Genomic DNA, 27,880 nt, shown 5'->3' on the forward strand with positions numbered 1-27,880 from the left:
ACCTTGATGTTGAGATGAGTCTTCATTTCAGGGTGAAAATATCACAGCATCAGCACAGGCCCGGACTGCAGAGATAACAAGGTGGTGGTTGTATAACAGGTGGTGTCTCAACCACAGGAGCTCCAAAACATGTACATGGCTGGACACCCTGCCAGGATGCTCTAATGGGGCTAGGCATGTGTCCATGAAGAAGACTCCCCAGTTGTTTCTAAAATGTGGCCTTTGGTCTAGAAATGCAATGACCAGCATTTGGGAGTCAGTCAAGAGATCCACTTCCTAAAAGCCTACCTACTCATCTCTTTCATTCAACACATATTAACCAAGTGCCTACTTTGAGTCCATGCCTGGCAATGACATTATTCCATTAAAAGTCAAACAAGGAAATGCTAAGTTTTCCTTATTTCACTTCAGTCTGCCTGCCTCAGTTGGCTGAAGAGGGCTATTCACCTTCATCCAAATTGAATCAGTTACACACTTAAAAGAACTTTTCTTGGCCAGGCATGGTGGCTTATGCCTGTAATTCCAACCCTGTGGGAGGCCGAGGCAAGTGGATCACTTGAGGTCAGGAGTTCAAGATCAGCCTGGCCAACATGGTGAAACCCTGACTCCACTAAAAGTAATAAAAATTAGCCGGGTGTGGTGGCAGGTGCCTGTACCCAGCTACTTGGGAGGCTGAGGCAGGAGAATCACTTGAACCCAGAAGGCAGAGATTGCAGTGAGCCAAGGTCACACCACTGTACTCCAACCTGGGCAACAGAGTGAGACTCCATCTCAAAAAAAAATTTTTTTTTCTCTTATTAAATCTATTTCTGGTAGATGTTTTACACCTCCTATTGGAGTTCTTAAACAGTAGTGTATTAGTCCATTTTCACACTGCTATAAAGAACTGCCTGAGACTGGGTAATTTATAAAGAAAAGAGGTTTAATAGACTCACAGTTACACATGACTGAGGAGGCCTCAGGAAACTTACAATCATGGCAGAAGGAGAAGTAGGCACATATTACATGGCAGCAGATGAGAGAGAAAGTGTGTGCGTAAAGGAGGAATTGTCAAACACTTATAAAACCATCAGCTCTTATGAGAACTCACTATCCCAAGAACAGCATGGGGACAACTGCCCCCATGATCTAATCACCTCCCATCAGGTCCCTCCCTTGACACATGGGGATTATAATTCAAGATGAGATTTGGGTGGGGACACAGAGCCAAACCATGTCAAATAGCAATTAAAAAAACAATCACATAAGAAAAGACACTCTTAATAAAATACAAATGGAAAATGAAAAAAAAATCAACTCATAAACTTCGTTTAAATAATTAATTTGTATTGGATCTTAGAATACTGCTACTAGTAATTATCAAGCAACTACTGTGTCATGTACATTTCACACATTCTTTTAATTAAAAACTCTCCACTAACCCTTATAGTTCAGTATTATCCTTGTTTTATAGATGAAAAAAAGCCAAAGAGAAGTTATATAACTGGCAAGTTTCTCTGGCTCCCTGCCTGCACCATTGCTCACTAGATTGCATGGAGAGGGAGGCGGCTGGAACACCTCATCCTGTTGATCTCCAGGGAACTCAGGCACTTGCTTACATGTTTAGAAAAACCACAAACTAAGCTCTTTGAAGCATGAGCAAACCTTGCTGAGTGACACATGAATGCCATTTGGATACATATTCTAATCTTTCAAGTAGAAAGACAGTCAGACTGCCTCACCTGTAACATCCAAGGGATCTGAGAACAGACATTCAGTCCAGGTGTTGAACATCAACCATTAAAGGAAAATTGTCAAAGAGAACAATGACACATATTAATAGGGCAACATATATAGTAAACTAAGTTTTCAAGAAGTATTTTATCATTTTTATGCTCACTACTAAAAGCTGTCCACTGTAGAGTGGACACACATTGCTACCTACAGCAACTCTAGAGTGAACAGCTTTTAGTAGTGAGCATAAAAATGGCTTTAGGTACTCATGTTCTCTGTGTAGCCGTACCACACGTTGCTACACAGGGAACATGAGTACATATAACCATTACATATACATACCTGTATGTATGTATAATAGTTATATATACATATGTACAGTATATACATGTATATATATTGAACTCTTGGAATTGTCAACCCTTAAGGGATCAGCAAAGAGGAGGACTCAATAAAAAAGACTAGAATAGAACCAGAAGAGAGAAAAGCCCAGGGACAGTTTCAAGAAGAGTGCTCAACAGGGCCAAATGTGCAGAGGTCAAATAGAAGGTCAAAAAGTGCCCAGTCACTCTGATTTGGCAACCAGAGTCACTGGTAACCTTCAAAAGAACAATTTCAGTAGATTGTTAATGGCAAAAGCCAGTTTACAGTAGGTTAAGGAGAAAAAAGGAGATAAAAATTCCCAACATTCCATTCATTCATCTATCCTGGTGTGTACAGAGTGATTACTGTGTGTTTGTTGGCAGTGGACTCTAAAAAGAAGGCTAGAAATGAGGCTTTTTAATTTTTCCCAAGTACTAAGAGCTCTGTTGGCCTACAAAATATTCAGTGCTGTGATTCACTCGTGTGCTTTGCATATATATTACAAACTGTTAAAGATATTTTTTAAAAAATGTCTTCACAGGCGTACAAGTGATCCATGATTATACCTACTACATTTGTTTCTTCTCCACTCAAAGTTACTCATTCCCTGTAGCTGAAGATTGAGGCCCTGATATCATTTGGACATTTCTGCTGGATCAAATGGTATCTTCTCAAAATGAAAGTCCTTCCACTTCGAGTACAGTGTCTGAACTCCAGTTGCAATATCCTCCACCACAAAACTTTCAATTTTTATAACTGGAATCTCAAATGTCTTGTACTTCACATGGATTCCCCAGTCATGGCTGCAGTTCTGTCGGGCACAGAATATCTTTGCTCTTTTTTCAAAATTTGAAAACTTCTTTGGCTTGGGATGTGGTCTACTCACAAAGCATTCCTTAAAAGCATCTCCAAGCACAGTGTAATGGCATTCCTACAGATAAAGGGATGGAATAACACACAAAAGAGAACATTAGAACCAGTACATAATTGTGATTTAAGAAAAAAAAAAAAGAAAACTCCACAATAATCTGAGATGAAGAACAGGTGGGTCTTATTTTTACAACTGGAGGAAAAAAAAAAATATGGATTCACCTAAAGTCCAGAGGACGATCCATGCACCTGACTGCCTTCTACAGGCAGGGTAAGGTTGCAAGTGAGGACACTGGGCACCTCATAGAGAGGAAGATTAAGAAGGACCCAGGTAACCCAGCTTCTGAAGGTAGATACTTATTATTCAAAAACACAAGCGATGTTTGTTGAAAATCTGTGAAGCTGAAGCTCACCAGTGGCCCTAGCAGGCACAGTCCAAAGGATACGGGGAAAATGACCAAGGTCAAGGTGCAATTGAAGAAGGTCAGGGACTAACGTGTCCACAGGCCCCACCTAGAGTCAACTTTAGAGTAAACGGCTCAGAAACAAATGCAGATCCAACATACTAGTCCCTCAGGAAAACATAGGGTCTAAAAGGGCCATTTTTAGTAGAATAATCACCCAAATTGGAGCTGAAAGGACCTTTTACAGCTAAAGAAGCAGACTTGGAAAGGTAAGGGAACTTAGCAATATGACTCCTAATATGCTTTTTGCCCAAACAGCTGAGCTGATGAGAGATTTCTGCTTTCTGAAGATAAACGGAACACCCTGAAGTAATAACTCCTCATCTGAGCCAGCCCAGCCCCTCCACCGTAACCCCACGTGCAAGAGAGTTATACCCCACATTTCTCTTTGGAGATTTCTCTAACCCTTTTTCTGAAAGTTTTAAGAACAAAATATAAGGCTGCAATAGAAGGCTAACCTTCAGATGTCACATTTTAGAAATAAGGATATATTTTCTTCATTATAGAAGTGATCCATAGCCCAAAAGGAATGTTTGGAAAACATAAAGTACTAGGAAAAGAGAAAAAAATCATGGAATCTCACCACCAAAATATTAATACATTTTGGTATAGTTCCCCTAGCCTTTGTTTTTCTGTAGAAAGGTAAGTTTTTTGACTTTTTCTCTTGACAGTGACAATGGTATTTGCTGCTGTTTCACACAGCTATAAAGTAGCATCTTTATAATTTTGTGTTCTGGTTACTTTTTTCCACATTAGTTTGTAAGCAGTTTTTCATTATACTACATAAACTTCAGTCTTTTTTTAAAATAAACTTTACTTTGGAACAATTTTAGATTTACAGAAAAATTGCAAAGATATCCCAGAAAATTTCTGCATACCCTTTGCCCAGTTTCCCCAAATGCTAATATTTCATATACCACAGTACATTCGTCAAAACCAAGATATTAACATGAGTACATTACTATTATCTAAACTACAGATTTTACCACTCTTTCTCTAGTCATATCCTTTGTTTGTTCCAGGAGCCAATCCAGGACACTTCATTGCATTTAGCATGATTTTTTTTGAGACAGAGTCTTGCTCTGTCACCCAGGCTAGAGTGCAGTGGCCCGATATCAGCTCACTGCAACCTCCGCCTCCTGGGTTCAAGTGATTCTCCTGCCTCAGCCTCCTGAGTAGCTGGGATTACAGGTGCCCACCACCATGCCCAGCTTATTTTTGTATTTTTAGTAGAGACAGGGTTTTGCCATGTTGGCCAGGCTGGTCTCGAACTCCTGACCTCAGGTGATCCACCTGCCTTGGTCTCTCACAAGTACTGAGATTACAGGCATGAGCCACCATGCTCGGCCTGACCACTTTAATGGCTTTTTTAAAATGGCTGTGTAATATTAAGTGGCTGTACAGCAATGTTTTAAAACAATTTTTTTCTTTTTTTGAGCCAGGGTCTTTACTCTGTCATCCAGACTAGAGTGCAGTGGTGCAATCATGGCTTACTGCAGCCTTGATCTCTCCGGTTCAAACAATCAGCCCACCTCAGCCTCCTGAGTAGCTGGAACTACAGGCTCTTGCTACCATGCCCAGCTTTTTTTTTTTTTTTTTTTTGAGACGGAGTCTCTCTGTCACCTGGGCTGGAGTGCAGTGGCATGATTTCAGCTCACTGCAACCTCTGCCTCCCGGGTTCAAGCAATTCTCCTGCCTCAGCCTCCCGAGTAGCTAAGATTACAGCCGCCTGCCACTACGCCCAGCTAATTTTTGTATTTTTAGTAGAGACAGGGTTTCATCATGTTGGCCGGGCTGGTCTCGAACTCCTGACCTTGTGATTCACCCACCTCAGCCTCCCAAAGTGTTTGGATTATAGGCGTGAGCCACTATGCCTGGCCAAAAACTATTTATTATTGAACATTTGGTATTTCTTTTTCACTTCTTAGCTTTTTTCCAAATACACAGATCATGGCCACAATAACAATGGAAATTATTAATAGAGTTTTACTATAAATATTTCACCGACAGTAAGCTTTAGCTAGTGCTAAAACATGACCAGGCACTTTGTAAAAAGGCAGCTTACCTCTATCACTCTTATGTCAGCTGTGTAACATACCAAGGCTTTGCACTTTCCGCATAGCAGTTTTTTATTTTCCTTATCAGGTACAGGTTTTGGTTTTTCTTGACTATCTCTGATTAATTTTTCATGAGTCTGTATATGCAGAATCTAATGCAGAAATAAAGACCTCAAATGTAATTTGAGTATAACACATATAGAGAGAAACAGGCATAGATAGATACATACATATACATGCACATATACAATCATTCATATACAACTTCCATGAACATATGGTACCTGACTTGGTAAAATCACAGATTTTATTGGTTCTCCTAACTTAATATTAGTCAATGTTTAATTGTGGCCCCAACTAGTCTTTTAATTTCTTCATCAAAAATGCTCATAAAAGCACTAAAGATGTCCATACAATAGTCATATGAACTATGCTTTCTACTTTCGTGTTGGCAAAACTTGAAAAAAAGCAAAACCTGTACGAGATATACAATATGCAGTTTCGAGCATAATTATATCCATTTGCAGGCACAAACCCAATGAGTGATACAGCAGGCAGAAGAGCCCCTGATACAGTTTGTCTGTATCCTCACCCAAATCTCAACTTGAATTGTTTTCATCTTCCAGAATTCCCGTGTGTTGTGGGAGGGACCCAGGGGGAGGTCACTGAATCATGGGGACCGGTCTTTCCTGTGCTATTCTTATGATAGTGAATAAGTCTCACGAGATCTGATGGGTTTATCAGGGGTTTCAACTTTTGCTTCTTACTCATTTTTCTCCTGCCGCTGCCACGTAAGAAGTGCCTTCTGCCTCCCACCATGATTTTGAGGCCTCCCCAGCCATGTGGAACTGTAAGTCCAATTAAACCTCTTTGTTTTCCCAATCTCAGGTATGTCTTTGTCAGTGGCATGAAAACAGACTAATACAGCCCTCAACATCTAAAACCTTTTTTCTCTCTCCCCTTCAGCCACAGGGAATATCGTTGCATATGTATAGTATGATTGTATTCGAATTCAAAGTCTAGTCCTTGGCTAAGAACATGGTCCAACTTAGAACCATGGACATGATAGTATAAAACTCTTCATACCAGTAAACAGATCTCAAACTGAGTGAAAAAAACACAATCATAGATGCCAACACTGAGATGAGAAAGATTTTAAAGCACCTAATAAAGATGCTTCGATGGACAATTATAAATACTTTTGAAACATAAAGAGAAAACATAAAGGCTCAACAATGAAATGGAAGATGTAAAGTTTAGAACTGAAAGATACAACCAAAATAAAAAGTTCAATGGATGGGCTTTTCCGTGGCAGAATGGAAGGGACAAAGAAAAGAGTCAGTGATCTGAAAGAACCACAGAAACTACCCAATCTGAACAACAACAAAATACACTGGGGGGAGGGGAGGAAAAAGCAAAGTCTCAAGGACCCGTAGGACTATAAAAAATGATGTCATGGCACTGGAGTTCTGCAAGGAGAGAAGAAAGAGCATGGCTTAAAAAGTATTCAAAGAAATAACAGCCAAATATATCCCAAATTTAACAAGCTACATCAACCAAGATTCAAGAAGCTGAACAAGCTCCAAACAGGATTAATGCCTTCAAAAAACACTCTGAGACATGTTATAATTAAACTTATGAAAGCTGAAGAAAAAAATCTTGAAAGCAGTCAGAGGAAAAAAAAAAAAAAAAAAAAGACACCTTACCCATAGGGGGAAATCAGTCTGAATAACAGATTTGTCATTAGAAACAATGGAGGCTACCTGGAAGTGGCAAAATATTTTTTAAATGCTGAAAGAAAAGAACAGTCCATCCCAGAACCCTAGACTCAGGAAAACGCCGCCTTCAAAAATAAAGAAGAAATGAAGACATTCTCAGATGAAGGAACACTGAAAATCTGTCATCAGCAGATTTATCCTAAAAGAATGGCTAAAGGAAGTTTTCTAAACAGAGGAAATGATAAAAGGAACCCTGAAACATCATGAAGGAAGAACACAGATTTCCTCCATGGGTCTTCTATGGAAGATTCTGTCCATCCCACTGGTTTATGGTGGCGCCTCTCTATATCAGACTATGCTTTCAAGTGTCCCAGGTGGATCCAGACACCCTAGATGCAAATAATGTCCCTGTCACTTAGCAGCTACGTCATTTTGGGCAAGTGCCTCATTTCTTTACATACAAAATGGGACAATAGCATCTGCTTCATGGACTGTCAGGAGATAACGTGAGTTTATGACTGCTCAGGCCTGCCCAGCACAGGGTAAATGCCCATCAGCGTTGCCTCCCTCTGTTAGGCTAGTCTTATGCTAAGAGCCATGAAAATGTTATAAAGAGGTGGCTTGTAGTTTTGTATTGATAAGGCAATCTCCATTCTTTAGGGATTGCCTTATCAATACGAAACTACTAGCTACCCCCTTTTTAATTTTTCTAGAAATATAGCTATTTTCATCTATTTATTATTTTATATAAACTCTAGAACCATTTTATCAAATGAAAAGTATATTTATGCTTTCAATATGGTTTGTGATATGTGAATAAGTGAATTTGGGATGAATGCACATGTTTAAAATATTCAGTCATTCCATTCAAGAGCATGGCATTTCTTTTATCTTAATATCTCCCAGTAAAATTTATTTGTCCTCATTTCTGCTTCAAATTTTTCTGATTAGGCTGGTAGATGTAATGGTTAAACAGATGGGCTCTACCAACTCTGCCATGAACTAGCTGTGTGATCTACTGGCACTGAAGCTATTCAAGTCTCAGTTTCCTGCCTATAAAATGACATAGGAGGCACTACTATATGGATTGCTGTAAAGCCTATTGATGTAAGTAAAGCATTTGCAGGGACTGGTGGAGAGTCAGTGTTCTACATGCATGAGCTGCAGTTATTGTCACTGTGAATGGAAATCTCCCTCCCCCTTATATCTTTTAATTGGTTACTGTCATACATAGATAATCTGATTCCCATACCACTTCAAATTCAAATTTGCTTTATATAAAAAAAAAATTTAGATTTTTTTTTTTTTTTTTTGATACAGAGTCTTTCACCCAGGCTGGAGTACAGTGGCACAATCTCAGCTCACTGCAACCTCCGACTCCTGGGTTCAAGTGATTCTCCTGGGTTCAATTGATTCTCCTGCCTCAGCCTCCCAAGTAGCTGGGATTACAGGCAGGTGCCACCACATCCAGCTAATTTTTGTATCTTTAGTAGAGATGGGGTTTCACCGTGTTGGCCAGGCTGGTCTTGAACCCCTGACCTCAGGTTATCCACCCACTTCAGCCTCCCAAAGTGCTGGTATTACAGGTGTAAGCCACCACACCCGGCTTCCTTTCCCCCACCCCCACTTTTTTGAGATAGATTCCTACTATGTTGCCCTGGCTGGACTTGAACTCTTGGGCTTAAATGATCCTCCCATGTAGCTGGGACTCTAGGCGTGAGCCATCATGCCCAGGTAGACCTAGAATGTTTTGATTTAAAAAACCAAATATACTGGCTGGACACAGTAGCTCATGCCTATAATCCCAGCCTCTAATCCCGACACTTTGGGGGGCCGAGGCTGGCATATCACTTGAGTCCAGAGTTCAAGACCAGCCTGGGCAACATAGCAAAGCCCCATCTCTACTAAAAAAACAAAAATTAGTGATGTGTGGTGGCACACACCTGTAGTCCTAGCTACTTGGGAGGCTGAGATTGCAGTGAGCCAAGATCACACCACTGCACTCCAGCCTGGGTGACAGAGTGAGACCCTGTCTCAAAAAAGTAAATAAGAAATAAATAATTTAAAAATTAAAAACCAAACGTAATTTCCCCTTCCCCACTTCTTGCCGCATCCCACCTGAAATTATCTTCATTATTTTTGTAAAAATAAAGGGTGTTCAGGCCTCCTGTTTTTAATCCAATTTTTCACTGTTGTAAAACTGCTACATTATATCCCATTATTTCTCTTTGGACAAATTTCTAGAATTGAAATCCCTGGGTTATATGATACACATCTTCCTATGAGCAATTTTAATTTTCTTTTTTAATTTCTTTTTTCAGATATGGTTCTAATCACTACTTAAGCAGAATAGAGGTTACCAGGAAAGAAGGTGAAAATATAACCTTGCCTTTCAGGCATCCAAGTTTTTAAAAAATTCACTTATAATGGTATTCAATTATATACTGAAATTCAATTAAATACTAATAATCTCAAATATTTTAAGTGTTACTCTAGGCAATAGGTATAAATCCTAATAAGCTAAAACTATTACAGCTATACTTAAAACTAAGTAAAAATCAATAACTGGGTAAAGAGGCTCAACCAATCATAAGTCTATGGCATACTGACCTTCACCCATACAACCTGTGGCTAAAAAAGAAGCCTAGCTCCACACGGAGGTGGAGAAAAGCAAACTATCTTAATTATGTGTAGTCATGGGTACGCATGTTGGAAGTTCTTTGTTCAAAATGAACTTTCTTTCACCCCATCTTTGTTCTCTGCTTCATAAGGAAAGAAAAGCAGCTTCCTCATTTTGATTTCAAATAAACCTTCACAACCACAACTGTCAGACCCTTCATCCTTATTCCTCCAGAATGAAACGCCACCAAATCCTGAAGCGTCCACGATGGAAATCAGTTATTGGATACCTCTGGGCTGTCTACATGTTAAGATGGCTGCAGAGTGACCAGAGAATTCTGGGGCGGGGGATGGGGAGTGCTCTAGTGACAGCAGGCCACACGCAGACAATGGACGGTGCAGCTGGGGCACTGGGGAAGAAAGCGGTCTCCCAGTACTCTCTGCTCCTCCGTCTCCCTTTCCTGTTCTTGCAGATTGCCCTAAAGAGCTCCAAGCTTTTGCCCTCTCTGCAGGCAGAGTTCCTTCCTTCCATTAAAACCCATATATAGGGACCAGGATGCTCAAACCCAAACCCCAAACCCTTATCAAAGCACCCACAAAAGGGGGGGGCTCACCCCTAGAACCATAATTCCCTTTAGTTTTAAGAATATAAGATTTTCCCTAACTCATTATACTTTTACTAAGCCTTTGTTTTTTGTTTTTTTTTAGATGGAGTCTCACTCTGTTGCCCAGGCTGGAGTGCAGTGGTGCAATCTCGGCTCACTGCAAGTTCCACCTCCCAGGTTCATGCCATTTTCCTGCCTCAGCCTCCCGAGCAGCTGGGACTACAGGCGCCCGCCACTGCACCTGGCTAATTTTTTGTATTTTTAGTAGAGACGCGGTTTCACCGTGGTCTCAATCTCCTGACCTCATGATCCACCCGCCTCGGGCTCCCAAAGTGCTGGGATTACAGGCGTGAGCCACCGCGCCCAGCCTTTACTAAGCCTTTGAAAGCTAATCCTTCCCCTTTGAACAGGGCAGCTGGGCCTGGTCATGTATGATAGGACAGGGATACCAACACAACTCAGGCCTCCCGGCTGCCAGTAACTCCCAGCTACACTGGTTATAGGGCTTCTTGTTCCCTACCATCTCTGCCTATCTATCTGTAGGTGTTAGGGGAACCCCAAATGCTATTACACAGCCTGATTCAACAGATATGTAACCCAATTCCTCCTCACCCCACTCCTTATCCTGGTGTGCTGTCTACAAAAGAATGCCTACATCTGGTCTAGCCTCTCTCTTCCTCAACAGACTTTTACTCTATTGCTTCTGTCACATGAGTCTAAGTAGCCTGTCACCTAGGAGAAGAGAAAAAATTATGCCATGGTTATTAAAACTCGTGGTTTTAAAACATGTATTGGCAATATATTTTACAAAATGGAAAGGTGGCTCAGTGAAAAGAGAATCCCATCCCCAGTAATACTAAGGGAGGACCTACATAATTTCCCTGCAATTCTCCTCACTGAAAATGTGGAAGAGGTGGTTCTAGATAACTTAATCTCCCAGCTTTAGGAAGAAAAATGTTTTTTAGATTAGTAAACACTGACAAAGTTGTGATTTGTGTCCTAAAGTAAGTGTTAATCTGCTTTCGATAATTGATTGTCAATACTTTTTGGAGCACAGAGATTATGACTTTTTAAAAGTATAGACAGTATGGAGTTGGTCTATTAAACTGTAAGGTTCATCTTCATGAAGTTAAACTATGTCTCACACGTCTATCCAATAACAGCTCTCATTTCTTAGGCATGTATTTTATGCCAGGCGCTAAGAGATACAATGCATACATCTCATTTATCCTCATGACCACCCTGGGAATTAAATACTATTATGTCCCCCACTTTTTACATGAGGAGATCGATTATTTAAAAGACAGAGCAACTGCCTGAGGTCACACACCTTGCAAGTGACAGAACTGGGATTTGAACCATGGATTCTAGTGTTAAAGCTCTCCCCTAGCCCTGCAGTGACCATGCTTCCAGAGATTCTGAGATGTAAATCTCTGCAATGGTTCTGGAGAAAGTGTAGGTATGTGTTTCTTGACTTTCCCCAATCTGATTTCATGCTTCTGTGTTACGGAAATTACAATGGAATGAAGGTCATTACACTAAGAGGTTGATCTGAATAGGTATGCCACTCCAAGGTATATATGATTGTCCACAGCTATCAAAAGACATTCCAATACCTGCATCATGACCTAGGAGCTTTTCTCTGAGGACTCTTTGGAGAGAGAGAGATTTAAGGAAGAGACTAAGAAGAGCTGTTGTTTCCAGTATTAGGATATAGTCCTCGACATGAACTGTCAACTAGAAAAATCCTAGCTCAATTTGCCTTTTAGATCTGAAACCATAACTTCAGTTATTAGCACTATTAAATATAATCTAACCTCATTGACACTTAAAAACAGAATGAATTTAATATTCGCTAAGTATAAACTTTTTGTTGTAACACTCTAAGCAATATGATAAAAGGTACCAACCATCCTCACCTTCCCTGATAGTTATTTATAGTCAGATGCTGAAAGAATAACATAGACTCACCATTTCCCTAAATACTGCTTCGTCCCATGTCTGAAGGCGTAAAATAGAGTCATTCATCATTTTTTCTTTGTACATGTTTATTTGTTCTTTTTCAATTACACCAGCATTACTAGTCAGAAGGAAGCACTTGCTGCCTCTTGCTCTTCCTCTGCCTATGAGAAAATAAATATTTTAGTTGCTGTTTTTGACTTAAAGCTCTGATATAATCTGCAAATAGGTAAACAGATAGAGGTAGTCCTAAAATTCAACTTTGGTTCACTGAATCCCACTTCCCAGGAAAGTTGAGCTGTTAAAGAGTGAACTCATGAGGAGCACTGCTTGAACCCAGGAGTTTGAAGTTGCAGTGAGCTAGAATTACACCACTGCACTCTAACCTGGGTGACAGAGCAAGACCTATCTACATGAACCCCCAGTATGACACTGTGATGGCTCTAAGATGAGCAATAAACAGGCCCTCCTTCGAGAACCTTCTAGACAATGAGGAAGTAAGATCTCTTCATAACCAGCAAAACATAGGTGGAAAATTTTAAGTGCTATTACAAAGATAGATATAAAGGGTTATAGGCTTTATATATTCCAAAGAGAGACTTTTGCCAGCTGGGAGGATTAGGGTCAGATGATATGGAGGCAGGGGAAGAGGTAAAATGAAGAGTAGCAGTACCTGAGCAGTTCCTTCAACAAGCAATAAATGAGGAAGTCAGGTTAGCGGAAGTGGATAATGAACAAAAGGGAAGAATGGGTAATAAAGTTGGAATTAAATGGGTGCTGGATTTTGGAAACTCTTTAGCATCAAGTAAATTGGGAAACCACTGGCATTTCAATACAAGGAAGTGACATGATCAGAGCTGTTTTTCAGGAAAAGTACTATGATAGCTGTACTTATGGAAATTGGAAGAAGAAAAGGAAAAAGAAGGGAAGACTAGTTAGGAGACTAGTCCAGGTGGGGCAGAAAAACTGTGGAGTATCCCTTCTTGAATACAGGGGGCCCTTCACCCCACCAGCACCACCATGAAAGGTCTACATGTTGACTGGCAAAGCTTCAATGCAAGTTGGAATTATTCTTCCATAAATATATCAGTCAATGCCAGGCAAGTCAGCAGCATCATTGTAAGAATCAAAGTAGAGTTTATGTTAGTGAACAAAACGGTAGCCACCTTGAAGGCCGATGATACCAAAGTGCACTGTGCCATTGTTTACATACTCAACCATGGCTCAGTAAACAGAAAGGCCAGAATGACACATACACTTACAAATCAGTCAAAACAGAATCCATGTAGGAATGGTCTCAAAGCTTCTCTTACCTCTGGTTTGGATCATTTTGATGACATTGCCCACATACTCATACAGGATGACAAGATTGCAATGTGCAATGTCAATGCCTTCATCAGCAACTGAGGTGGCAATCAGAATATTGTGATCTCCATTGACTTTGAATGCATCCAATATACACTTCTGTGCTGGGAGGGTCATTCCTGTGTCAGAGTAAGAGGGCATTATACAACTCACCAAAGAGGGAACTTCCCCCTTGAAAAAACAGTTACTAATTATGGAATGCTTATTACACGCCAAGTACTGTGATAAGTACTTTATATCCATGATCTCACAACATACCTATGCAGTGGGGTCTGTTTCTATGCCTGTTTCAGAAAGGATATTTAGGGTGGCATCTAACGCTTAGACTCTGCCACAAGACTGAGTTCAAATCCCAGCTCTGGGGGACTTATTAGTTGTATGGCTTTAGCCATATTATCCAAGAAACACACTTGTTTGCAGAAATATCAACAGCTAATTGTAACAACTTTACATGTATGTAAGAATTTATAGCTGACAAAACATTTTCACGTCTTCTCACCAGAGTGATATCATCATAAAGCCCTGTAGGTCAACGGGTAAGTGTTCCGATTCCCCTTAACAAATGAGGGCCGTGCCAGGCGTGGCTCACGCCTGTAGTCATAACACTTTGGGAGGCCAAGGCAGGTGAATCACTTGAGCCTAGGAGTTTGAAATCAGCCTGGTTAACACAGGGAGAACCCATCTCTACAAAAAAATTTAAGAATTAGCTGGGCATGGTGGCACACACCTGTAGTCCCAGCTACTCAGGAGGCTTAGGTAAGAGAATCACCTGAGCCAGGGAAGTTGAGGCTGCAGTGAGCCATGATGGCACTACTGCACTCCAGCCTGGGCAACAGAATGAGATTATCTTTAAAAATAAAATACAAAAAAGACACAAATGAAGGGGCTTGAGGTTCCAGAAGTGAGGTAAGCTGACAAGCTAGCTATCAGCAGTGTTGGGCCTTGAACTTCAGTTTAAGACCCTAATAGTGTGCACTGTTGGGGTGTCGGCCTCCCCATACACAAACTAAGAATCATTTTCTGCCACACCCACCCACAATACAGTTGTATTATGTTTCTATGAAAGAGGCAATGCTATCTGCTCACCAATCCTGTTTCTTTCTCCTGCTGGGGGCACACAGCTGAATTATACTTTGCAATCTAAACTATCACTAATGGCATGTAGATAGAGGTCATGTGTGTTATCTTCCAAACCAGACCCCTAAAAATTGTCCATGTTCTTGTTATTTCTCATCAATGGATGATAAGGTCCCAGCAGAGGATGTGGAGACCCCCTGTGATGACAGAGCCATAACAAGGAAAGAGCCTGGGTCCCTACAATAAGTGGAAGAGGATGGAGCAGAGCCCCCACCCCTACCTGTCTATACTTGGGAGTGTAAGTGAGCAGAGCCCCCACCCCTACCTACCTACACCTCTGAGTATGAGGTATAACTTTTATTTTGCCCTGCCCCTGAGATCGTGGGGGTTGTCTGTTAGAGCAATCAGATTACCCTGATTTACACACAGCCTATTCCTGGCTGCAGCTACTGGACTGAAATAAACATTTGAACTATGTTGGGCCAATGCAATTCTTCCCTCTTGGAATCTGAAATTGGGATTGGAGACAGGTAGTAAATCAGGAAGGTGTGGGGCAGTCATGAATGGAGAAGCAGAGAGAGCAATCTGTAAAAGGAAACTATGAAGCAGATGTGCAGGATTCAGAAAAATTTCCAGTCCCAGTTGCAATTGTCCACAAAGCCCGAGTGCACTTCCGGACTGTGGGTTCTATGGTAGACCCAATTATCCCTGCAGCAGCCACACCCCCTTGTGCTTAGATTAGCCTAGGTGGGTTTCTGTTAATCAGGGAAAAGAAAGCATCTTGACTAAAACAACCACATACTGCCTTCTAATATCCTATGATAGTGGAGGCTAAATTTAAATTGTCTGAATACAGTGTGAAGTTCAGATGTGATAATTACCCAGTTTGTGTGATCATGGCAGACACTCAAAATGGTGGCTCAAACAATATGCACACTTCAAACTGTGTGGATCCTAAAGACATCTACATTTGTCTATTAGTAGAATCACCTGATCTCCACTCACTGCTCACAGGGCGGACCCACCTCAGGCACGTAGAGGAAGGTTAATATGTATTACTTTCCATTACCTAGCTGGCAGTGGACTCAGTTTGTGGGAAAAGATCCCTTGTGATTTTTGAATTATTTACTATTCAAAGTCATGAAAATTCAAATGCAGGCAGCTTTATTTTCAGAAAGGTGCTTAAAAATCAATCTCTAAACATTATTTTGATTTTACTTTTGAGCTTTCTTTATCCAGAATACTTTTTTTAAAGATACATACTTTCTGTTATTTTTGAATCCATGTATTCTCAGTAAAACCAAAACCAAACAAATGATGAACATTGTGGACCATTACATAAAAGTTCTGGATGTGAATAATAGCTAACATTTAACATATATTGAGCACTCACCATATGCCAGGCATTGTTCTAAACCAGGAGTTGGCAAACTTTTTCCATAAAGGGGCTAGATGTATAGTAAATACTTTAGGCTTTGTAGGCCATGCTGTCTCAGCTACTCAACACTGCCATTCTAGTGTGAAAGCAGCCACAGACAACACATACATGAATGGGCGTGACTGTGTTCACCCCAAAAATTATTTTATAGACAATGATATTTGAATTGCACAAGCCTTTCACATGTCATAGAATATTCTTTTTCAAACAAAAATCATTCTTAGCTCAAGAGTCATTCATAAGCAGGCAGTGAGCCAGATTTTGCTAATGACATTAACCCTCTCAGCTAGGTACTCTTATTATTTTTCCATTTGACAGATGAAGAAAGTAAGTCATGAAGAGGTTACATAACCTGCTTCTTTACACAACAGGAAATTAAGAAATGGAAATTTGGAAATATACAAATTTAGCAAACTGAACTTTTGCTTATTTACATGCAGCTTTTTGTAAAAAGGCTGTTCACAATTCTTATAGCTTAACTGTGCAAGGAAGAGGATCAGACCAGAAACAAATTCAGCTAAAATTGTCTTAATTACCTGGTAAATCAAGTTTAACCCATTCGATAAAAGCTATGGAGTTCACACTGATAAACTGAGTGAAGAAAATACTTCAGTGATCTCCACCTCACAGTTAACAGAATTTATAAAAGTTCCAACTGGCTAGGCAGGGTGTTTCACACCTGTAATCCCAGCATTTTGGAGGCCAAGGTAGCAGATTGCTTGAGGCCAGGAGTTCAAGACCAGCCTGGCCAACATGGCGAAATCCTTTCCCTACTAAAAATACAAAAATTAGCTGGGCATGGCGTCATGCACCTATAATCCCAGCTACTTGGGAGGCCAAGGCATGAGAATCGCTTGAAACTGGAAGGTTGCAGTGAGCTGAGTTCGTCCCACTGCACTCTAGCCTGGAAAACAGAGCAAGACTCTGTCTCAAAAATAAAATAAATAAAAGTTCCAGTTTTTTCCTAATGTATTTCCAGCCCAAATCTTGAGATATATTTTTCTATGGCCAAAACAATTTATTTTCACCATCATCATTTACTAAACAATGAGCATCTCTGGAACAGACATCATACGTGATTAATTTCTTATTCATCTATTCAGTCAAACATTTATTCAGTAATTATGGCTTGTCAGATAAAAATAATGATTAAAAGGTCCATTTTTATCCACAAGGAGCTCATATTTTGTGGAAGAAAAATATAAATAGGAAGCTATAATTGAGTGTGATGAGCACAGAAAGGATGCTACAGGAATGTGGAAGAAGGAGATCTCTACCAGTTTTTGGTGGTTGGGGAAGGCTACATGGCAGAAGCACAATGCCTGGCACAGCATAAGTTATAAATAAATGTTGTTGAATGAATGGATGAATAAATGAACAAACCAATAAGAAAATATTTCCTGAGTGTCTATGTGTGGAGAAACAACAAAGTTTGAAAATCAAGTAGGACTCATGTTGGAGTCAGATCACAGAGAACTTTGAATCCCAACCACAAGAATATGGTGTTAGACTTCATTTGGTGAGCCACTTTTTTTTTTTTTTTTTGAGACAGAGTCTCTCTCAGTGGCCCAGGCTGGAGTGCAGTGGCGCGATCTCGGCTCACTGCAAGCTCCGCCTCCCAAGTTCACGCCATTCTCCTGCCTCAGCCTCCCAAGTAGCTGGGACTACAGGCGCCCGCCACCAGCCCCAGCTAATTTTTTTGTATTTTTTTTAGCAGAGACAGGGTTTCACTGTGTTAGCCAGGATGGTCTTAATCTCCTGACTTCGTGATCTGCCCGCCTCGGCCTTCCAAAGTGCTAGTATTACAGGCGTGAGCCACCGTGCCCGGCCTGGTGAGCCACTTTTTAAGACCCGAATCTACTTTTCATATTTGTGAAATTTAAAAATTACACGAAGTGAAAGTGCGAGGGTGATAACTGGAGACTGACAAGGTGGGCATGGGAGGGTGCTTATTATAAACAACACTAAATAGGAAGACTTGTCAGCGCCAGTCACTGAGGGGTGGGGGGCACAGCTATGAGGTGGTCAGGATGAGGGCAGGCCACCTAGGATCCTCCCAGATAATAACACAGGCAACCTTTTATCATTTGATCACTCTAGCTGGATTTCAGAATTGTCTGCTTGGACTTTTTAACATTGTAAAATACATAATACACACAAAAGCTATGCATATCTACTGCTTAGAGAATAACAATAAAACAGAAACAGAACATTTCTATTTCCAGTTAATCTTAATCTGTTGGTTGAAACTTTGGGCAGGATAATAATGTACTCAAGCATGACTTAAAAAGCAATCCTGGCTTTGTCTGTAGGACATATGAGAGGAGGCAATGTCTACAAGGAAAGAGACTGGAGTGGTTTTTGGCGTTTGAGCATTGTGATGGCTTTTTGATGCATTAACTTGGCTAGGCCAAATAACAGTTCCCAGTAATTCATGTAGCTACTGCTCTGAAGAGATTTTACGGATGTGATTCAAGTCCCTAATCAGTTGACTTTAAGTCAAATAGTGAGTTCATTCCAGGTGGGCCTGCCTAATCAGGTGAGCCTTTTAAAAGACAGCTTAGGCCTTCTCCGAGCTCAGAGACTCCAGACAGCTCATGCCTGTGGGGTTCCAGTCTGTTCCTGATAGTCCCTTTCCTGACTACCTGCCCTACAGACTTCAGACTTGCTTTGCCAGCCCAATTGTGTAAAATAATTCCTTGCAAGAAATCTCTGTATGTGTGCATATGTGAGACACATGCCTCTCATATATATGTATAATCACCTACTGCTGGCCGGGCGCGGTGGCTCAAGCCTGTAATCCCAGCACTTTGGGAGGCCGAGACGGGCGGATCACGAGGTCAGGAGATCGAGACCATCCTGGCTAATACGGTGAAACCCCGTCTCTACTAAAAAATACAAAAAAAAAAAACTAGCCGGGCGAGGTGGCGGGCGCCTGTAGTCCCAGCTACTCGGGAGGCTGAGGCAGGAGAATGGGGTAAACCCGGGGGGTGGAGCTTGCAGTGAGCTGAGATCTGGCCACTGCACTCCAGCCTGGGCAACAGAACGAGACTCCGTCTCAAAAAAAAAAAAAAAAATCACCTACTGCTTTTGCTTCTCTGGTTAAACCTTGACTGATACAAGCATTAAAACAGAATTTGAAATATATATTAAATATATATTAAAATTTATATTTATTAAATATTCAATATTTAATATTGAAATATATTAAAACAGAATTTGAAATATATACACACACACATACATACATACGCACACACATATTCTTAAATGCATAATCCACTAAATCTAATTCACTATATATAAATACCTGTGTTCTGATTTGTTTTGCCACGTCCAGTCAATATGCCAGGTTTTAGAAAACTGAGTTTAGGATTTCCTTCAATCCAATTTTTTAAAGCCTGAAAATGAAAAGCAATTATCAATTAGACACTCCTTATAAATCATTTGTACTAATTCAATATTGAAATACATGCAAAAAGAAAAACATTTAAAGTTAGTATATGTACAGTTTTCAGACTGACAAACCTGAGAAAAAAAGCATTTTGGAATTGAACTCTATGTAATAATTAACTAAAATGGCATAGATCTCTGTGACCTGATATGGTGTAATCTCTAAGACTTTTTTTTTTTTTTTTTGAGATGGAATCTTGGTCTATTGCCTGGGCTCAAGTGAACTCCTGGGCTCAAGTGACTCTCCTGCCTTAGCCTCCCAAAATGCTGGGATTGTAAGTGTAAGCCACTGTGTCCAGTACTTAAAACTTTCGAAATTCCAATGGTTTGTTGCTAGTATGTAGAAATACAGTTGAATTATGTATATTGATCTCATGTCCTGCAATCACGCTAAACTCACTTATTCTATATATCCACTATTTTGAACTTTTGTTTTTTCTCTTAAAAATGTCTTAGAGGCCGGGCGCGGTGGCTCAAGCCTGTAATCCCAGCACTTTGGGAGGCCGAGACGGGCGGATCACGAGGTCAGGAGATCGAGACCATCCTGGCTAACACGGTGAAACCCCGTCTCTACTAAAAAAATACAAAAATCTAGCCGGGCGAGGTGGCGGACGCCAGTAGTCCCAGCTACTGCGGAGGCTGAGGCAGGAGAATGGCATAAACCCAGGAGGCGGAGCTTGCAGTGAGCTGAGATCCGGCCACTGCACTCCAGCCCGGGCGACAGAGCGAGACTCCGTCTCAAAAAAAAAAAAAAAAAAAAAAAAAAAAAAAATGTCTTAGAGATGGCCAGGTGCGGTAGCTCATGCCTGTAATCCCAGCACTTTGGGAGGCTGAGGTGGGTGGATCACGAGGTCAGGAATTCAAGACCAACCTGGGCAACATGGCAAAAGCCTATCTCTACTAAAAATACAAAAATTAGCTGGGCATGGTGGCACACGCCTGTGGTCTCAGCTACTCAGGAAGCTGAGGCAAGAGAATCACTTGAACCCGGGAGGTGTAGGTTGCAGTGAGCCGAGGTTGTGCCACTGCACTCCGACCTGGGTGACAGAGCGAGGCTCCATCTCAAAATTAAATAAATAAATAAAAATAAAAATTAGCTGGGTGTGGTGGTATACACCTGCAGTCCCAGCTACTGGGGAGGCTGAGATGGGAGAATCATGTAAGCCAGGGAAGTTGAGGCTGCAGTGAGCTGTGATCACACTAGTGTACTCCAGCCTGGGCAATGAGAGTGAGACCCTGTCTCAAAAAAAAAATTTAAAAAAAAAAGTTTTTAAAGTACCATTTATAATAGCATCAAAAAATTAATACCTAGGTATAAGTCTAACAAAATATGTGCGGAATCTGCTGAAAATGACAAAACACTGATAAAAGAAACCAAAGAACATCTGGTTAGTCCACCTTTAAGGTAGCCCTCAATGAACTCCACCTTCTGTATTCAGATCCTCGTGTAATTCCCTCCCCCGAGTGTGAAGGGGACTTACTGACTTGCTTCTAATGAATAAAATACAACAGATGCAATGCGGCATCATTTCCAAGATGAAGTTATGACTGTGGCTTCCAAATTAGATACCCTCTATCTCAATCTCTGGGATCACTCTCTCTAGGAGAAGCCATCTGCTGGTCTGTGAGGTGGACCTGTGGAGAGGCCCACATGAGTGAACTCAGAGGCTCTTCAGCCAACAGCCATATGAGAGGAGTTTGGAAGTTAACCTCCCCCAGTCAAGCCTTGAGTCAAGCCATGGCCAACACCTTCACTACAGCCTCATGAGAGATCTTCAGCCAGAAACACCCAGTTAAATTGTTTCCAGATTCATGGCTCATAGATATTGTAAGATAATAGATGTTTCTTGTTTCCAGACACTCAGTTTTGGGGCAATTGTTCCTCAGCATTATATAACTAATATGGAAGCCATATAAATAAAGAGATATACTATGGTCATGGATTAGAACACTCAATATTGCCAAGATGTCATTTCTCCCCTAATTTTATCTTTATGTATTTTAAAAAATATTTTATTTTTTCAAGACCAAGTCTCACTCTGTCACCCAGGCTGGAGTACAGTGGTGCAATTTCAGCTCATCACAGCCTTCGCCTCCCAGGTTCAAGTGATTCTCCTGCCTCAGTCTCCCAAATATCTATGATTACAGGGGCAAGCCACCACGCTAGGCTAATTTTTGTATTTTTAGTAGAGACAGGGTTTCACCATGTTGGCCAGGCTGATGTCAAACTCCTGACTTCAAGTGAGCCACCCGCCTCAGCCTCCCAAAGTGGTGGGATTACAGGTGTGAGCCACCATGCCCAGCCTCAATTTTATGTTCAGATTCAATAAAATCCCAGCAGACTTTTTCATAGATGTGGACAAGTTGCCTCTAAAATGTATATAGAAAGGCAAAGGAACATAGCTAAAAACAACCTTTAAAAAAAAAATTAGAGGACTCACATCACCCCATTTCAAGACTTACTATCAAGCTACAGTAATCAAGACAGCGTGGAATGGGTGAAGAGGTATACGTATGGATCAATAAACAAAATAGAGAATCCAGAAACAGATCCATGCAAATATAGTCAACTGATGTTTTCAGAAGTTACAAAGGTAATTCAATAAAGGATAGTCTTGTCAACATACAGAACTGGAACAGCTGAATGTCCATACACAAAAAGAAAAAAAAAAGCATCTCAACCAATACCTCACGCCTTATACAAAATTAATTTAAAATTGACTGTAGACCTAAATGTAAAATGTAAAGCTGTAACACTTCCAGATGACAACATAGTGAAAATCTTTGTGACCTTAGGTAAGCAAAGGATTTTTAGAGATAATACCACCATAGGCAAAAACCCATAAAAGAAAAAGCTGATATACTGAACTTTGTCAAAACTCAAAACTTTCAATCTGCAAAAGATACTGTCAAGAGAATAAGCAGACAAGCCACAGACCAGAAGAAAATATTTGCAAATCACATTTCTGACAGAGGACTTTTTTGTCAGACTATAAAAAGAATTCTCAAAAACTCAATCAGATGATAAACCAATCTTTTCAAACCAAAAGATCTGAACAGACACCTCACCAAGGCAGATACAGATAGCTAATAAGCAGAAGAAAGATGTTCAGCCATATTACTCATTAGTGAAATGCAAATTAAAACTGTAGTGAGGTATCATTACCTACCCACAAAATGACTAAAATTTAAAAAGTAAAGAAAGGAAGAAATGCTTGCTCTACAAGTATCAATACTTATAATTAGAGTGATTAACATAGTGACAGCATGAAGCCAGGTTCCAAAACTTTGGGAGGCCAAGGTGGGAGGATTACGTGAGGCCAGGAATTCAAGACCAGTCTTGGCAAGATAGCAAGACCCCATCTCCACAAAATTGAATAAATAAATTAGCTGGGCATGGTGGCACATGACTGTAGTCCCAGGCATGGTGGGAGAGGGGGCTGAGGTGGGAGAATCGCTTGAGTTTGAGAGGTTGAGGGTGCAGACAGCCATAATTGTGCCACTGCATTCCAGCCTAGGTGACAGAGTGAGACCATCTCTAAGTGAAAAAAAAAAACAAAAAACAAACAAAAAACACAGTGAGGAGTATTAGTGTAAGGATAAACATATATTCAGAACAGAATAGAGAACCCCAAAACAGATCCACACATACACATATATGGTTTCCTGACTGTAGAGAGGAGAAAACAGTTTTTTTTTTTTTTTTTTTTTTGACACAGGTTCTACCTCTGGGCTGGAGTGCAGGAGTACACTGTCATGATCACTGCAGCCTCAAGCAATTTTCTAGCCTTAGCCTCCCTAGTAACTGGAACTACAGGTGCACACCACCAGCTAATTTTTCTTTTTTAAGAGATGAGGTCTCACTGTGTTGCCCAGGCTGATCTTGAACTCTTGGCCCAAGCAATTCTCCTGCCTCGACTTCCCAGAATTCTGGGATTACAGGCGTGAGCCACCATACCCATCCCAATCTTTTCAATGAACAGTGCTGGGTCCATTTGTTATCTACAAGGAGAAAAAAAAAGCTTACATCCACAAGTGCTCTGGTTTTCACAAAGAGAATTGTTATTGTCTCTGGGTTTAAGTGGTACTCTTCTTGTAAGATGAAGCGGAGGTCTTCAAGTTTAGGGTTCTCATTGCTGGGATCCCTGGAAACACTTTCTAGTTCCTGCAGCTTTTCTGCAAATGGGAAACATTTTATAAATGGCTAATAAATTCTAAAAATTTAGAACACACTGTCACCTTTAGCTATTGTTCAAACAGTTAATCTCTAAATCTTTGACCAGAATGTTTTGAGTAATAACTACTGATTTAAATTGGTACAACCTTTTAAGAGGCAACTTGGCAATATCTATCAAAACATAATACACACACATCCTTCAATCCAATAGTTCTACATCTAAGAATTTTGAGACGCAGTTATATTTAGAAAATCATGGAAGAGGTCTCCAAGGATTTCACTGTACCACTGTTTAAGGTATAAAAGAAAAACAGAAAACCTAAGTGCCCAACAATAGTAAAACAGTTCAATAGATCATGGGCTATGCATCTAATGTTAATACAATGTGGCTGTGAAAATTAATAAGGGAGTTATGTACATGATATATATGATACCAAAATATTTTAAGGTTAAAAAATATCAAGGTAAGGAGAGTATGTTCAGTATGGTCCCATCTTTAAAAATATAGTTAGACCGGGTGGGGTGGCTCACACTTGTAATCCCAGCACTTTGGGAGGTTGAGATGGGTGGATCACCTGAGGTCAGGGGTTCAAGACCAGACTGGTCAACATGGTGAAGCCCTGTCTCTACTTAAAATACAAAAATTAGCCAGGCATGGTGGCAGGCGCCTATAATCCCAGCTCCTCAGGAGGATAAGACAGGAGAATCACTTGAACCTGGGAAGCAGGGGTTACAGTGAGCCAAGATCTCACCACTGCACTCCAGCCTGGGAAAGAGAATGATACTCTGTCTCAAAAAAAAGAAGAAAAAAGAAAAAAAATACATATAGTTATAAAACAGGGGTGTGTTATAGCCTGATCATACCAGACTATGGGACTATGGGAGTCAATTGTGGTTTCTCTTTTATTGGTTTGTTTTTCTTGAGATGGAGTCTCCTGTCACTCAGGCTGGAGTGCAGTGGCACAACTCGGCTCACTGCAACCTCTGCCTTCTGAGTTCAAGCGATTCTTCTGCCTCAGCCTCCCAAGTAACTGGGATTACAGGTGCGTGCCACCACATTTGGCTAATATTTTGTATTTTTAGTAAAGATGGGGTTTCACCATGTTGGTCAGGCTGGTCTTGAACTCCTGACCTCAGATGGCCCACCCATCTCAGCCTCCCAAAGTCCTGGCACTACAGGTGTGAGCCACCATGCCTGGCCAATTGTTAAATTTTATTACTTTTTACAATTATCTATGCTTTTGAGGTTAGTTACATCTATTGTATCTGTATGGTAGAAATACTATAGAATGATGTGCTGCTCATCTCTTTTTAACACTAGTTCAATGACATCTTGTTGGTAGCCTGGAATTCACTACAGTGGAAGCAGTTATACCATAGAAATCAAGAAAACACCAAAAATCAGTGCTTAATTGATTGACTGAGACAAGGACTCACTCTATCACCCAAGCTGGGGTCCAGTGGTGTAATCTCGGCTCACTGCAACCTCTGCCTTCCAGGCTCAGGTGATCCTCCCACCTCAGCCTCCCAAGTAGCTGGGACCACAGGAGCATACCACCATGCTCAGCTAAATTTTGTATTTTTTGTAGAGATGGGGTTTCGCCATTCTGCCCAGACTGATCTCCAGCTCCTGAGCTCAAGTAATCTACCCACCTTAGCCTCCCAAAGTGCCACGATGACAAATGTGAGCCACCATGTCCAGCTTAATTTATGTTGAGAGTTTAGACTTATGAACATGATAAAAAATGATAATACAGATTAAATTTAGCAATTACATTGTGAATAGCACAAAATATTGAGAAACATTCTCCCGGTTTTTGAAAAACTATTATACAATTCAGCAAAAAATTGCTTGCATCACTGGCAAATGAGTGAAGTTCCAACATACACCTTTGTTGTTTCATTTTTATCTTCTAACATTAACGAAACTATATAGTAACAACCATATCAGAAAGAACCACACTTCTTTGTCATTGCAACCCTTGGTTGGCCATGGATACAAAAAATCTGCAAAAACCACCAAAAGCATTCTGTGAGAATTAATTGGCTATGTGGATTTTATGATAAAGAATAGTCTATTTTTATTATTATTTATAAATTGTGGGTTGCATACCTCCTCTATATAAAAAAAAATAAGCTTATGTACATATATATGCATACATTTTTTCTCTAGTGGGTTGTTAAATATTTACCAGCAAAGCACTGGTTACATGTATGTACAGTAAATACTTAGGTATAGGCCAAAAAATACCCCAAATTACCAGTAATTACCTTTGGGAAAAGAATTCAAAACAGGGAGAAGGAAACTTTTTTTTTTGTTTAATATCTATTTTTTAATCATATGCAGGGGTGAGATTATGTGCCATTTTGGTTTCCTCTTTATGTAAAAATATATATAGGCCAGGCGCAGTGGCTCATGCCTGTAATTCCAGCATTTTGGGAGGCAGAGGCGGGTGGATCACTTGAGGTCAGGAGTTCGAGACCAATCTGCCCAAGATGGCAAAACTCCATCTCTACTAAAAACACAAAAATTAGCTGGGTGTGGTGGCACACACCTGCATTCCTGGCTACTCGGGAGGCTGAGACATGAGAATTGCCTGAGTCCAGGAGGCAGAGGTTGCAGTGAGCCATGATTGAGCCACTGCACTTGACCCTGGGCAACAGAGCAAGACTCCACCTCAAAAAAAAAAAAAAGTATATATAAATTATAGTCTTTTTAATATCATTAAAACACTTTTTCATATTTTTTAAACCTTTATAAAATTACTAAAAAAGAACGTTAAACAAAAAGAATGCTACGGTCTGTGAACCATATGGGAAACACCCTTTGCAAATCCTGTTTTTCCTTCTTCTAAATAGGGAATGGTATAAGAAACAGACTCTTCCCGTAGGTACTAGATTTCATTGAACCTAAATAGTCCTACTATCTCCATCTTCCTACATCCAGGACAACTCCCTAAGTATCCCCAAGTTTATGTATATTAAATACAATACATGTTTGTTTTGCCATTCCAGTCACCAAGAATGCTACTGTGGCTTCCTCCTCTGAAAACACCACCCACCTTCAAATCTCTGAGTAAGATCTTGCTCAATTTCATCGAATCCTGCTGCTCGGACATTGCTGAAGAAGTCTTTCAAGTAATCCAAAGCATCTTTCATTCGTGCATGCTCACTGATAATGAGGGCATCATTATATTTCTGTTGAAAGTAAAAACTGTCTCAATATGCTTCCAGTGTCAACACATTCACTGTACTCAAGTTCAATTCATTGTATTTAAAGAATTAGTTTTAAGAAAACTTTTCTTTTCAAATCTATTCCAACTTAGCTTTTTAAAAATGAATGGCCTCTAACAGTTCTGTAACAAAATCTTTGAACCAAATAGTGTTAAAAAAAAAAAAATCAATTAGCTAGTAACATTAATTATCATCACTTTGGATTATTGAATTTTACCTTAGAAAAGAAACTACGTGAAAAACACATATCAAAATTAAAAAACAATAATGAAAGTAAATCAACTTCTACATCAACCTGCCTCATAATTCCGACACTTCACTTAATTTCTATATACATCTGAAGCCATTACTACATTCTCATTGCATCTTCCAAAATGATGGCCCTGACCACCTCCATCAAATGTTCAACCAAGCTAACTGAAATTCTACAAATGTATGCTAATTGAATGCATTTGAATATATTTTCAATGGCTGGATAAGCAGAGGTGATAGCTGTCGCTATAGTTCGTTAACTTCTTGGTTAGCCAGAGAACCTGGATTTCTGAGCATGGGGAGTCACCGAAGGTGAAGAAATGTGTGCTTCAAGACATGGCAACAGAACTTTCCACTTGCTGAGCTTTAAAGATGGCTGTCACCGGACTGATCTTGTATCTGGAATAATGTTCTCTCATCATCACCCAATTTTTTCCAACCATGTCAGTTAATGCTAGAGGCAAGGCATAGAATCTGAGCCTTTATTTCAGTCCTGTTGCCTGCAGTGTGAAATTT

General features: G+C 40.3%; 1 protein-coding gene and 1 long non-coding RNA gene across 2 annotated transcripts in view; one reads left to right on the forward strand and one right to left on the reverse strand.

The window, feature by feature from the left end:
- Nucleotides 1-904: 904 nt before the first annotated feature.
- Nucleotides 905-27,880, reverse strand: part of DDX58 (DExD/H-box helicase 58) — a 72,245-nt gene continuing 45,269 nt past the window's right edge. Inside the window, exons 12-18 of the mRNA XM_010354445.2 lie at nucleotides 26,941-27,076; nucleotides 23,729-23,877; nucleotides 19,559-19,649; nucleotides 13,682-13,852; nucleotides 12,381-12,532; nucleotides 5,476-5,619; nucleotides 905-3,007 (exon numbers count right to left, since the gene is read on the reverse strand). Coding sequence (XP_010352747.1) covers nucleotides 2,711-3,007; nucleotides 5,476-5,619; nucleotides 12,381-12,532; nucleotides 13,682-13,852; nucleotides 19,559-19,649; nucleotides 23,729-23,877; nucleotides 26,941-27,076 — 1,140 coding nt within the window. The 3' untranslated portion in view covers nucleotides 905-2,710. The remainder of the gene's footprint in view (nucleotides 3,008-5,475; nucleotides 5,620-12,380; nucleotides 12,533-13,681; nucleotides 13,853-19,558; nucleotides 19,650-23,728; nucleotides 23,878-26,940; nucleotides 27,077-27,880) is intronic.
- Nucleotides 5,584-26,991, forward strand: LOC115894016. Its single transcript, XR_004054068.1, has 3 exons — nucleotides 5,584-7,691; nucleotides 8,137-8,292; nucleotides 26,894-26,991. It is a non-coding gene; the product is annotated as an uncharacterized LOC115894016 (long non-coding RNA).

This window comes from Rhinopithecus roxellana, chromosome 16, assembly GCF_007565055.1.
Source record: "Rhinopithecus roxellana isolate Shanxi Qingling chromosome 16, ASM756505v1, whole genome shotgun sequence".
Taxonomy (NCBI): Eukaryota; Metazoa; Chordata; class Mammalia; order Primates; family Cercopithecidae; genus Rhinopithecus; species Rhinopithecus roxellana.